The sequence below is a fragment of the Pyxicephalus adspersus genome, chromosome 7, assembly GCF_032062135.1.
Source record: "Pyxicephalus adspersus chromosome 7, UCB_Pads_2.0, whole genome shotgun sequence".
Taxonomy (NCBI): domain Eukaryota; kingdom Metazoa; phylum Chordata; class Amphibia; order Anura; family Pyxicephalidae; genus Pyxicephalus; species Pyxicephalus adspersus.
This window is the reverse complement of record NC_092864.1, coordinates 54,866,317-54,881,208: the sequence shown is the minus strand read 5'-3', so window position 1 is coordinate 54,881,208 and position 14,892 is coordinate 54,866,317. Positions and strand designations below refer to the sequence as shown.

The following is a 14,892-nucleotide window of genomic DNA, read 5'->3' as shown; positions in this document are numbered from 1 at the left end:
ATGAGCTAAGCCTAACTTGTTACACCACATTCATTATACTATTACACTACTACAAAGGATTACACTCTTAAAACTTAGAACACTAGTAAGTTGGGTCACAATACACGGCATAGGACAGTTGTGGCAAAATACATAGAATGGAAAAATTGCATATACTAACCGGGCAGGCATTACAAAGTTGTAACAAATAATTTGGAGAAGGTAGAACAATGAAACAATAAGAGGTTACTGGATACCCATGGCATAAACAACTGGGAGCACCAAGTTTGCCGTGTTTTGCCACACACCCTTTTTTACCACCCGGCTACAGCTTCCTACCACTCGGCTGAAAAAAATTTCGATCGTCTGAGTAAAAAGAAAAAGTGGCAAAAAGGGGAGGGAGGTTAGTGATAGTGGTAAGTGTATGCTGCCTGGTGAAATAAATATTTAAAAACATATACCCCACTGATGCCTCAATTAATGTCATTTTATTGGTATTTATTTTGAATATTGAAACTTGCCAGTAGCTGCAGCATCTCCCACTCTCAGCTTATACTCGATTTAAATCAATTTTTCCGGTTTTCCAAGCTAAAAATAGGTACCTCAGCTTATACTCGAATCGATTTATACTTGAGTATATACAATAAGTTGAAAAATTCAGGTTATGCAAAATACAATGCAGAATGTTGTAGTGTATTGTGTTGATAATAAAGAATAATAAAATAATAAGATAATAAAAAATAAAGAAAATAATTGGTGCCTTAACAGTTTAAGGACATAATGCTAACAATTCACAATACAAATACACTAAAGAAAAGGCCGTTTTTACTGTCAATTATGTTGTATTCTGAAACCATCACGTTTCTCCAAAATACAAGGCTACACAAACTAACGAATAGATTACCTGGGCTCACAGTCAACTGGAAATAATGTAACTTGTTGGGGTCAGGAAAATTCACTTTACAGGTACCTAGAGGGGAAAAAAAAAAAAGCTTAGCTGCGGTATTTACAAGCATCATATTGCCAATAAAAGGCATAGTCTACTGCTACTAAAGCTTAATATGTTTAGTAAGACTTCTAAATAAGTTACAATTGTGATACGTAGGTAAATGCTGTGTATTAAAGACATTTTTCAAACTTTCAAAAATGTACAAAAAGGGAATTCCAGTGGATTTATTATCAAGGAAAATTTGAAAGTAATGACTGTCTAGGGGATGATATGACAACCTTATACATGTTCACAAACATGCTTTGGAGCATATATATGATAAATAGAGATCATTTGTTAAATAGATTTATATAGTACTGTGAAATTATGGTGAAAAATAGGTAATTGAATAAATCATCAGTGATAGTTAAAAAATAGGGTTAGGTTTATAAGTAGACGTACAAGACAAAAAAGTATTTAAGTATATGTGCATGTATATTGCATTCACATACAGAGATGTGTAGAGGGGATTTGTTGTGGTCACTAACAATGATGACTACAAGGATCTCTTAAACTCCAAGAGGATTATAAGAATTAGGTTTTATAATCTACCTCTACAATCTTGCCCTGGTTATCACAAAAACATATGTAGAACAAGGGTCTGTCTGACTGGATACAAATTGATTACTTAGGTAGGTCCTTTGATTACATCTGGTAAATCTAAAGCTTACAGTTCAGAGATTGTATGGGGAGCATCACACAGATACTTGGAGGCTGACTTCTACAGCAATATTGTAACGCCAATAAAAACTGGAAACACAGGAAAAAAATATCTGTTGTTTCTTAAAAACACCAAACTCCATGAAACAAATAGGATAACACTGGGAAACAATTTTGAACAAGTTTTTTGTTGACTTCAATTTTTTAGCTTATTTACACTAAAATAGGTATGCTGATTCTGAAAGTGCAGTTAGTTTTCTTCTATCACGTCAGGTTTTTTTTATCCACCGCTTATATTAATGTAATTATTACTGTAGCGTGGATTTGTATAGGCTATTCATTTACACCCAGGACAGTGTGGTCAAAGGTTGTGCGCTGCTCTAGGTAGTGAATAAGCTAAATTTATTTTTCTACTTACACACTTATTTCCTTTCTTTCAGATCATGTCTGTCTCTGCTGTTTCTCATTGTAAGAGCCTAAACAAATCTTATTCATTTTGTTATATCTGTGGCAGTTTCACCATTCCCAGTCAAAAGGCGAACATCAGCACATTTCTAGATCAAGCCTATTTGGCATATTTCAAAGTTCAACATGGCGATCAAGTCTTGGGACCCTCATAAGGTGTGCAAACAGTGTGTCGAGGGTTTACGGATGTGGACAAAGGGAACACGTGATAAGATGCCATTTTGGCAAGAGCCAGGAGATCATTTCAATGACTGTTACTTTTGTATAGTGAAAACTTCAGAATATGACAAGAAAAATAAATGTAACTGAGTATCCTAGTCTACTATCGGCTGTACGCCCGGTGTTTGTTAAACTACCCTCTCTTGAAGAACATCAATATGGTTATGAACTAGGTGACAACATTGATAAAGAGTTTGAAATTGAAGAGGACTCTGTACGTAATGGATTTGATCAGCATGAGTTGGTGTGATTTGGGACTATCGAAAAAGGTTTCAGAAGTCCTAGCATCAAGACTGCGTAAGAAAAACTTACTTGAAAAAGGAACAAAGGTATCGTACTTTCGAACCACAGAAATTGCTTTCCTGCAGTACTTTACAATGGCAATATATTTGGGTTAGTCCCAATTGGCCATTCAGTTTCTCCTTGTGAAGAATATGCAGACATATTCTGTGCATGTGGGACAGCAGAGCTTGTGAGAGGCATTGGGTGGAAAGGAATTGGCCTCCAAGATCTGCCCTAAAACCAGGTGATCCAAACATTCTACATGAACCACTTGTTGGTAGAAAGAATATTATATTCATGCCTCTGCACAGGAAACTAGGTCTGATGAAGCAGTTTGTTAAAGGTTTGCCAACTGAAGGAGACTGTTTCAAGTACATCATTTTGGCATGTCCTAGCCTGTCATTTAAAAAAATAAAGGCCGGTGTGTATGATGGGCCACAGATTCGGCAGCTCATCAAAGATGAACATTTCATCAGGACAATGTCAGAAGTCGAAAAGAATGCTTGGTTATCATTTAAAGCCATTGTCAAGGACTTTCTTGGAAACATACAAGCAAATATTTACATAGAAATCGTCCAGAAACTCTTGGAGAGCTACAAAATTCTTGGTTGCAATATGAGCATCAAGGTGCATTTTCTGCATAGTCATCTTTCTAACTTCCTGGAAAACCTTGGTGCAGTCAGTGATGAGCAAAGTGAATGATTCCACCAAGATTTGAAGGTCATAGAAGGACGGTATCAGGGTAGATGGGATGTACATATGATGGCTGACTATTGCTGGAGCATCCGGCGGATTGTCCTAACACTGAACACTCCAGGAAAAGCAATAAGTGATTTACCTTAACCACATACTGGATTAATTTTCAAATGTTTTACAGGAAAAAAAATGTCAGAGTAACAATAAATCCTTTGTATGAACAAAATAAATTTAAATAAACGGTACATTAAATTATTATGTCAATATTTTTTCATTGTATGCAAAATTTGTATGTTTTTTGACAAGGATGGAGGGTACCCTGTATCATAAAAACTGGATGTGATAGCGAAAATCTGGGGTCATTTCTGAATTCACCAGTCAAAAATTAGTAAAAAACAAGTGTAAGATCTAACTCAACAAAAAATGCATTCCCGAGTGTAATCAGACCTGTTTGATCCCATTATGACACAAAGTCCTCCAAAGTACTATTTACAACATTTTTTCAAAAACTTTAACACAACTAAAAATCACCGGGATAAAAAAAATATTCTTTAGTTTAGTCATTACTAGAACACTCAAATTGAGCTGGGTCTAGAAGTGGAGCTCCAGAAAAAAAAATATTCCTTACAGTTTAGATCGAGTTAGAAATGATCATTATTTTTGTTGTGTAGTTTTTCAAGAGATTCCTCTCATTTTCTAAGAAATGAAAAAGAAATTCAAAATGTGGCCCACTGAGGACATCTGTTCTAAAGTTAGCTATCAAAGGTGAAAATTGCTTTTGCCTTAATGCTATTTACTATCAGCTCCTGTTGTGTCTAGAAAGAGAACAGAATTTGAGAGAAAACACATAACAAGACTGGAAAAAGATTATTAAAAAAGGCTTGTATGAAGTTCCAATTTAAAACTATTTTTTCTGTGAGAAACATCAAGGCTGCCACTGTAGACCCCTTCAAATACTTGGCTTCAATTGCCAACCTAAGTGACTAACAAGGAGCAAAAGCATTGATCCAAAAACATACTACTATCAGACCTTCTGAGCAGAACTTTAGGCCTATGACTGCAGCTATTGAAGCCAGAGAGTTAGCATAATAGTCAGGTAAGTAGGAATTGGCAATAGAATTTCCCCTGTACTTTGAAAAGGAAATTGTTCCTTTATTTACTTGGTGTAAAGATAAATAGCTAACCTGCATGCATTGAGAAAGAAAGAATAAATCAAACATTTCTGCTTACATGGTAGGTTTGCTTCAAGTTCTGCTACTTCTGAAAGACACAAACAGAAAATAAAATGAAATGAGCATCGATCTTAAATCATAATAAAAATTAAAAAAAAAAAAACACAAAAAACACAAGAAAAAAAAAAATGAGCCCATGATAAGCTTGGATGGTACTGTACTATAAATCATCATTATTTATCACCCTAAACACCTCTTTACATTACCACACATATTTCTCCTGTTCTGGAATACTACCTTAATCATTTGAACACTCTACAACTTAAAAACTCACTTAGTAAAGCAAGCATAAAAGGTTTGTCTAATAAATAACAAGACTAGTGTAATAAATCACTATTATTTACATGCTTGTCCCCTTCAAGTATTGTGTGAGTATTGAACCCCCAAATCAGTTTACTATCAATACTATCAGGGTCTATGAAATCAGTTAAGAGGGGTGCTCGAAAAGATTTAAAAGCAGCAAGATTTACTATTCCAATGCTTTGGCAATTCACTACTGCCTTGTCTCTGCGGGATTGGTTTATGGAGCTTCAGAACATACGACAACTGGAAGAACTGATAGTGTACGATGAGGGCCGCACAGGTAAATATAATAAAATTCTTCTGGCTGCTCTTGAACGGATCTTCTGGGCTAAAGTCTCTCTTCCCCTAAGTGACTGGCAGCCAGACGGGCCTAGTGGTGTTCCCGTCTCCCCAACCTCCTCCAGACATTCTATCCCTTCCCCAATTCCTTATATTCTAGTTTTAACTCTTTAGTTTATAAACATAGTTTGGCAGCATGGTTCTTGTTTTCATATGGGTTGGACTTGAAACTTTCAAGATTTTTCCCTATCCTGCAACTCTTCAGAAGTTTGGAACATGGCTGATCTCAGCTTCTTTGGGTTTATCATCATTTTACCTTCATTGCCTCTGTCCAGTGTAGAGGGATACATAACTATCATATATTTTGGTTTGACCCTAAAAGAATTTCCTAGTCCAACTCATTATTATGTTCTATAAGCTATGTTTTGTATTTTTATGTACCATGCCGATTGTGTAATTTTACTGTGTTGATGTGTGTGTTGTGTTTTATAGATTCCAATAAACAAAAAGTTTCGGGTCTACCTGCAGAATTTCAGAGCAAATTTCCTTGTGTCACTCTTTTTGCCCTGGTGTGAAAATTTACTAATAATATCCAACAGACGTATTGTGTTGCTCAACTTTTCAATTTAGGATTTCAGCACACAGGGAAACAACTGCAATAAATGGTGTCAGACAACAAACTATATGGTAGAGAGTGGGGTCATTTGTCGTGCATGTTTGTACTGGTTTAAACATCCATGGCAAGCACTCCTAATAGGTTCTCACTGCTTTTTTTAGGAGATGGAAGCACAATCTCATTTAATAGCCAGACCTCTTATATTCTGATCTAGACTCTCTTTGGTTGTTACTAAACCAACACTGTTTACAATCAAGCTCTGGATAAAGCACATAGCTTCTTCCTATATGCAGCTCAGCAAACCCTCTCCATATCCTTACATGGCAGTCTTCTCTCCTAATGGGCCTGACTTAATAAAGCTTAAAGGATGGAGAGCATACACTTTCATCAGTAAAGCTGGGTGATCCAGCAAACCTGGAATGGATCTGGTCAAGGATTAAAAACATTTGCTAACAAACAACAAATTACTTTTAAGAAATCCTTTCCAGGTTTGCTAAATCACCCAGCTTCACTGATGAATGTGTATTGTTTTCAGCCTTAGAGAGCTGTAATAAATCAGGTCCATTGTATCTTGTTATCTAATATATCTGGTATTCACTCACTATACCAAATGTAAGTACTAGATGTTATACAGCTGTTTTTTATGTTTAACAGCAATCACCTTGTTTGTTCATGTAATCGAATGTTGAAAAATATTTATTTTTACAGTGCCACAGTAGCTGTTGGCGGCGCTGTCTATATATAAATATTACACTGTAATATTACATTATTACAATAATAATTACATTGGCATTTTATGGGGTAGAACAGATGTGACACTTCTATTCACCACAACCAAAGGAAAAAAGGACTATCACCAAATCAATTGTAAGAAATGGCCCCAGCAAGGCAGAGAGCATGAAAATTCACAACTGCAAAATTAAACCTATCAACAAGGTATTTCTAATATGGGGGATGTTATTAAGGCAGAAGAGTGTTCAGGTTTTTCAATTTCCACTGGTCTGACCTATGAACTCAACAGAGCATAAAAGAATATTCCAGTTTCAGGAGAACAGAATAGCAAATAATATTTCAGGTCAGTTTATGGTTAGTAGCTGCTGAAACATTAAGGGACATATACAGACATGCATGAAAACCACAAATATTCTGCACAGGCATTTCAAGCTTGCTGGGAGAAAACACTTTAAAAAAGCAAAATGTTAAAAAATAGTTTTTATTAAAACAAAAACACACACACACACACACACACATAAGAAGTGTACTGGGGACTGGAGAAGCAAATATGATATTTATTTTGCAGAGAACTGATTTTTTTCATATTTGACAGAGTAGTCATGTTTAAGAAAACCTTTCTTGAAAGAAATGTGAAGGATGACATGCTTTGCTTTCTATGATGCAAATTATAGTTGCCTGGCTGTCATGCTGAGCTTTTTCATCATTAACAAGGAAGTGAATAAAAAAAAAAGGGTAATCTGGCAGGTCCTTTGTTGCAGAAAAGACAGACAACGTACCTACTGCAATACATTACTTCTGTTTGATAAAAATCTTTAATTACACTAACCTGTCCTTGCCCCATGGCATTTGTCACCATTTTCACAATCCAAGTTTGGGATCTTTGGACATCCTAACTGGCCAGGCAGAAATGAGGTAACTACCGAGCATTTGCACAGGAGTTAATTCATGGAAGACAGGGCTATGTCTGGATACCCAGCATTGTATACTGATCTGTGAATGCACAGCTCAGTATACCATAAAGAAAATACTGCAAACAGGCATGTACGTTTTTGTATTGTAGAATAGACATCACCTTTCCCTTCTTCAGTAAATAACCTGTCTGATTTCAAATTTTTACATTTAGTTCTACTTGAATGTTACTGACCCAGATCAAGTAAACAGATACTTCTGACTGACTTTACTTTGACTCTCCTAATACCGGTAATTTAGTGACGTACAGTTGTAAAGCTGCAAAACCTAGCATAATAGTCATGCATTTTTAGGTCTAGGTCTGCAGAACGTGAAGCCAGTTGCATATATATATTACACAAATTTTGCAAGCTATGTTTTTTTTTCCTACTTAGGAAAAGGTGCATTCCCACCCTTCTCACATGCTCAGCTATGAGCCAGCCCAGGAAGAGGCAACTGTACATTTAATGTATAGTATGAAAAACTTGAATCCATCGAGTTCCAACTTTTAGAGTTTGAGGATTCAGCTAGACAATTTGAGTTGGAAAATCAGTGCACAAATACGGTTTACAACTAACCCATGTACTCTACAATGGCAAATACAGCACTCCACAATCTCAGCACATCAGGAACAGGAAAGTCCCCACCTGGCTCTGAGCTACTGGGACATTTTAGACTAACCAAGCACTTATAAGCTCAATGATTTTTACAAGGCCTATCCACATTCGAATATTAGTGACATGCACAGTAACCCAATAACCATTTTAATATCTCATTATTTTTATAAACACTATTTATGCATTGCACAAATCTAAGCAAATCCTACCAGGAACAGATTCCAGAATGTTATTACAAAAAAAAAAGTGTGGCTTCCAAATTATAGCGGCTCCAGGGAACGCTCATGCTTTTAAATCTGCAATATAAATTTTAAGTAACTACAGAAGTACATAAGCCAGCCATGGAACAATTTAAACATGCAATATTAAAGCAGTCTTACACTGGGGACACTGCAACACAATGTCACACACGCAATTCTGCAGAGTTGTGTATATTATTTATTGCAGAAATGTAAAGTGGATACTTCTGAACGGGGTCATCCACTCACATGAGGAAACTAGAACCAGACACACTTCCAACGTTAATAATTCAACCTTCTACAAACAATTGGAGCTTGGAGCATTTACAGAGGACACTAATAACCCAATAATATGTTCCAAGAAAACAGATTTTTAAGGAGTGTTATACTGAGTTTCCAATACAAAGTGCTAAAAATGCCCAAAGGAACACAGGGACACATACATGGCATGACCCATCTGTGCACTGCAACCATATCACTGACTGCTTATAATGCAAAACTGTGTTTGCCTGTTTAGATAATACAACATTAAACACAAGGCTGTGGGGTCAAAAAAGGAGCTACTGGGTACCTGGAAGAAAAAAAAAGTACTGACTCAAAATAAACTAAAATTAAAATTAAATAATACAAAGGGTTCTCCCCAGGCCCTTTTAGCTGGGCGCACCACCCGGCACTTTTCAGCACCCACCCGGCTGTTTTTGGATGGTTACTTCAGAGTTTAGTCACAATACAGGGGATGTCACCCGCCTACAATTTCTTCCCACCCGGCTTAAAAAAATTTCTGGGTTGAGCACTGAATACAGAATGTTAAAAATATCCGACTTAACATATAGCCATAATAAATCCCAGTAGTTTCACTGGTGTGAGGTCTGGCAGAGCTTTTATACTATCTGACATTAATACAACATTTTAATCAGGATTATACATGACAAAAGCTGTAATATGCCTAAACAAGTGTACTATTGTCTGCCAACGCTATGCGAATGTAAAACCTCCTACCCAGGGCTGTAGCACGGTACCCCTTAGAGGGTTGACTGGGTATGGGGGCTTTCTGGGTGTCTTTTGCAAGCTGTCTTAATGAGCACCAGATAAAACGCAGTGAAGTTTTGTGCCATCATATAGCTGTAAAACTGCTAAGCAGGGCTTGAAACACCAATTTCATCTTGGCAGCGATAAAATGTCTTGTAGATTGTGTTAAACAAAGTGAGTGAGCGCTGTTTATTGGTCAGTGGTGTGCAGTGCTAATATGGAGAGTAGGAAAAGGCACATATAGAAGGGGGATGGCAGAGGAGCATATTAGGCGCTAAACTATTAATGTCATCTTTGATTTAAAGTCCATTCCCATACAAAGTGTTAGGGTTAATGTTAACTGGGTTTAGAATAAAGTCTGGTAGGGGAGCTCTACCTTGTACATTTCAGATGATCACTATTTAAGAAAAGAAACTTTAAACCTTTAACTCTCAAGTTCAGGAGGATCAAATTACCTTACATAAACATTATTCCAGCAAAATAATAATAAATATGACTATAAATTCATGTTCTATGCCCATTTATAGTTTAGATGAAATTACTTTCAAATTATTTTCATGTAAAACCTAACCTTCAATGCACTGCAAAATGCAAATGTGCTGCTATTCAATGCAAAATTCTAATCTTAACACTATAAACTGTTAAACAACTAAAGATTCTTCTCAACCTTAAAGAGTACAACAAAATAATAAAGGTTACAAGTTGCCTACCTACACTGAACACTTCCTTTTGCACACATTTCAAACTTAAGGTTCTGTAACACAATTATAGTTAAGTGTACATTAAGCATATGTATATATGAAAAGTTTTTTAATGGATGGTTTACAACGTAATGGCCATATAAATGGGAGCATATAAAAAAATACAAAAAATACATGCAAATAATTGCTTTCAAAAATTTAGAGTAAAAAGTAGACCAAAATGTTTGAAAAAAATCAATTCCCTTTTTATACCCGTCACTTCCTAATTCCTCCTTGGTTTTGGAGACCATATGAAGTCTTGTCATCTACCAGGCAATCAAGATAGCTTAAGGCTGTAACAAGGAAGAGAAGTAGGAAGACTATTGCTGCCCCTGAGATGGAATGGGGGCAGATGAGCATACCAGGGTTTAGTTCCGCTTTAATACTAGGGCATAAAAAGCAATAAAAAGGCTTATAAGAAGACCTTTACCACTTTTATGTTTTGCTTCTTGGCTCCAGGAAAAATTTCCACCTAGGTATTATTTTAAAACATTGTGACTTCTTACTCTTTTCTATATCAAATGGTTCTTAAAAGCCAGGCCACATACTCAGGCCACTTGGCTTCCAAAAAAATAAAAAGGAAATGGGTGCAGTGTGTGAATATTTTAAGCTTTCTGGCCTACTGATCTCAACACTAGGATCCTGGCAAAACGTCACTAAATGCCTAATTTAAACTAGATGCAAAAAACAAAAAACATCCGTTAACCCGGTATACACACAAGATAAAACGGTAAATTAAAATACTGATAACTCCAATATCTCGCAGCAATCCACTACATGGCAGTCTGACTGGCAGTGAGTAGATGTGCCCCAACTGCTGACAAACCTATATCCATGTGTCACTAGGAGAACAGCCAGGAAGAACAGCAACCAGGATCTTCCATATTTCCCTGATTTGATAATGGGAAGAATTGCAGTAGTAATCACTGGTACCAGCACAGGTTACCTAGATCAATGAAGATGTTCATACATATAATTTGTGGCTGCTTCTCTATCAGTCTTTGTAACCACAACAGATTATTGGTCAGAAAAAAAAACAATTTAAATCATCATTAGTTCCCCAGGTTGTGTTGATGTGTGTGGATTTCTCTTTTGGAAACAGCAAATGTGAACTTAAACTTTACAATTATAAAAAAGCACCACTGCATTTCATGTAGAAAAGATAATAACGTGTACCTTTTATAAGCAATCTATCACGGATGGACACTCTACGAGTAGAGTCAGAAGATGTATTGGAAGCTCTGCTTCCTTTCACCCCGTCGTCCCGCTTCAGCTTGCTCGCCAGTGTCAACATCCCGCTCAATTTAAACCTGTAACAGAGGAAAATATCAAATGATGGGCAAGGAAAGTGTGTTCACATGGTAGAGAACGTTCAAAAAGAATCTGAAGTAATGCTGTCCAAACATGGGCATGAAATAGAAAAAGGAGTCACCTCTCGGCACAAGCTCATTGATAGAGGACTAAATCTGTATTTAGAAGATTTAGTTGCTATTTGTTCTGATCTGCACCAGTTTAGGAATAGAAGAGAAATCTTCCAATGGGGACAAGGGTATTTTTCTAACATTGGAAAGATTCTCTCACTTCTTGGTGAATCTAAAAAAAACAACACCCCTTCTACACACCAGGTTACATGGACCAAGAAAATGATTGCTTTGTTATACCACTATTTTTTATTTATACTTGTTGATCAAGATACCATAACAAATACAATAATTTACAGATTGGATAAAAAAAAAAATAGTGTAGCATAGAAGCCTAATATTGTTTAGTGATCAACTCCTTTACTGTTAACACATGACCAGCATATAAATATATATCTCAATATATACCCATAAATATATATATATTTATATACACACACACACATACAGGTAGTGCCCAAGTTAGGGACATACAGACGATAAGAAAGGGGCTTCCCTGCTCGCTCCTGTGCAGGACAGAGGCTTGAAGGGGGGCGGTTTGCATGACTTGCAAATAAAATCTTTTGCTAAACACAGCTGTGGTTGTGGGTGATCTTAAGAGCTGAGCTGATCTGTAGCCTCTTGTAACTCTTTAATGACCAAGACAAACTCTGCAGTTGTTTCTTTTTGCATATCAAAGAACAGCTTGCTCCAGAAGTCAATGAAGTTAATGTCTAGGCTCCATAAAGTTATTTTTTTTTTTTTGTTTTTTTTGCTTTGTTTGTGATTAACATACAGTGATGGTTTTATACAGTAGGTGACACCATGCTGAGACAAACATCTGTCCTAATTGCATTTTTTTTAGTATATATATATATATATATAGCGCTGACATATTACGCAGCGTTGCACAAAGTCCATTGTCACTGAGCTGTCCCTCAAAGGAGCTCACAATCTAATGTCGCTACCATAGTCATATGTCATTATCATCAGTCTAAGGTCAGTTTTGCGAGGATGCCAATTAGCCTCCCTAGCGGTCTAATTGCGTCCAAATTTCCATGCAAAAAGCGTTTTTTGAATGGAAATTTATTTTTATTGTAGGCTATAATTCTTAGGCATAACTCACCGATATTTAAAAATTTACCAAATTTATAAAAAAAACTTTAAATAAAATACAAAAAGCTGCTAAAAAAATATTTAAACATGTAATATAACTATACATTAGCTTTATATATATATATATATATATATATATATATATATATATATATTATATGAATATTTCTTTGTATTGGACTCAATACAGCTATTTTGTATTTAATCTAATACAAAATTATTTGAATTTCCCGTTGATCTGCCCGCACTGACATCACCGGGAAACCCCGGAGATCATCGCTGAATTTGCCAGCTAGGCATCAAGAAGGAAGGACGTGTCCCCAGGACCTGCGGGGACCAGGAGGACAGCAATGGGGCAAGGTAAGTGGGGTTTTTTTTAGTTAAAAGTTACCCTGAGTGTGACTTGGGAATATCGCTAGGGGGGGGGGGGGGGGTTAACCTAACTGCATGTTTCCAGAATGTGGGAGGAAACACACGCAAACACGGGCAGAACCTGCAAACTCCATGCAGATAGAGCTCTGGCTGGTATATGAACCTGGGACCTAGCGCTTCAAGGGTGCTAACCACTGAGCCACAGTACTGCCCAGGGGATTCCTCTCCATCTGTACATGAGACAGACAACCCCCCTCCATTCACTGTGCACAACATTGGGGATTCCTGAAAGATCTGCAGCAAAGCTATATACAGAATATTGCAGCACTGTGTATGTTGGATTAATATAAACAGTATAACATAATCAGAGGAAGTTCCCCATTATAAGGCACGTGGGTTGTAACCTGACATAGAGCTGACCTCTGACAACAGTCACACATGATTTGTAGTATATCATAATAATAATAATAATATATTCCAGGCTGCCATGCTAGGGGTTAGATAACCGCACGGATGGGTTTCATGCCAGGGAAGCTGTTTATTCTGAGCGGAGCCGCTCTTTATCCTGGCTGTATGTGTGACATGGGGAATAATCTCCGGGTATGATGGGAATGTATTTGAAGTTGGAATAGATTTGCTGCCAGGTACCCAGGCATTGCCTGACACAGACATCTGGCTTCCTATGGAATGGAGGCTTTTGTTGCTTCCATATCAGGGGCAGATACAAGAACAGCCATTACTACCCCACTATGCTAATACCCCCTGACAGGGGAGTTTTATGTATAATTCCGGTCCTTAGCTGTCACACACAGAATCCCAGCACTGTGTATGTGTATATCCACATACCACACACACACTGTCACCTGCCTCGGCAGCTCTCAGATCCGGGTATAACCTCCCGGCAATGTCACACTGCCCTATCCCAACACAACTAGGTAAGTCTCCGGGAAGCCGGCCCGTTCCTCACAGCCGCTGCATGGACGCCATGTTCTTTCCCACAATGCTCAGCGGCCCGGCGTAAGAGCGCACGGAGGGTCGTGAAGCGACAGAACACGGAAGCGGCCATGTTTGTTGTGGCAGGTTCTTGTAAATGCTTTCTCCCTAGTAGAAGATCGCCCTCTACTGGTCATAAAGGGGTAAAGATTCCGCGCATCCTTCTAGTCCTGGTTCGTCGTGAAAAGGTATATATTTCATAGTAGGAGCCCGCCCCCTGCTGGTCATAACGAGGTAAAAGTTTCCTAATAGGAGCTCGTATCCTTCTGGTCATTTCTGGGTTTAGTCCCAATAGTAGAAGCTCGCCCCCTGCTGGTCATAAAAAGGTATAGGCTCCATAGTAGGAGCCCGCTCCCTGCTGTTCATAACAGGGTAAAGGCTTCTTAATAGGAGCTTGCATTCTTCTGGTTATTATGGGGTATAGACTTTAACAAAGGTGTCCACTCCCTTTATTAAAGCTCTCCAAGGCTGGAGAGGATACACTTTCATCAGTGAAACCTGGAATGAATTTCTTAAAAGTCATTTAGTATTTGTTAGCAATTGTTTTCAATCCTGGACCAAATCCACTCCAGGTTTGCTGGAGTTGCAGGGGTTGTAGGTAGGCAGGTTTGAAAAGATGATTTTAAGAGCTTTTATTTAAATGAACAGAAAGTAGGAGCAAGCCGAATAGGACGAGGAAGACCATTCCAGAGAGTTGGGGCAGCGCTAGAGAAGTCTTGTATCCGTGCATGTGATGAGGTTATGAGTGAGGAAGTCATTAGTAGGTCATTGGAGGAGCAAAGTGAGCGCCTGGGGGAGTATTTTTTTACCATGTCAGAAAGCACAGGAGCTTGTATTTGATTCTTAGGTGAAATGGAAGCCAATGAAGGGAACTTCAAAGATATGCAGCAGAAGAGGAGCGGTGGGAAGGATGAAGGATGAATAATAATAGATTGTAGAGGAGAGAGTCGGGTTAGTGGAATACCAGAGAGAAGGATGTTACAG

At 37.6% G+C, this 14,892-nt stretch overlaps 1 protein-coding gene across 3 annotated transcripts in view; it reads right to left on the bottom strand.

Moving 5' to 3' along the window:
• The window catches only part of UBE2F (ubiquitin conjugating enzyme E2 F (putative)), a 132,332-nt gene extending 118,379 nt beyond the window's left edge, over positions 1-13,953 (bottom strand). Inside the window, exons 1-4 of one of the 3 annotated variants that reach the window (XM_072418526.1) lie at positions 13,783-13,953; positions 11,204-11,337; positions 4,520-4,549; positions 884-949 (exon numbers count right to left, since the gene is read on the bottom strand). In XM_072418526.1, coding sequence (XP_072274627.1) covers positions 884-949; positions 4,520-4,549; positions 11,204-11,321 — 214 coding nt within the window. In that variant the 5' untranslated portion in view covers positions 11,322-11,337; positions 13,783-13,953. Of the gene's footprint in view, positions 1-883; positions 950-4,519; positions 4,550-11,203; positions 11,338-13,778 lie in introns of all 3 variants that reach the window. The other 2 variants (XM_072418525.1, XM_072418524.1) reach the window with 2 other exon arrangements.
• Positions 13,954-14,892: the final 939 nt, after the last annotated feature.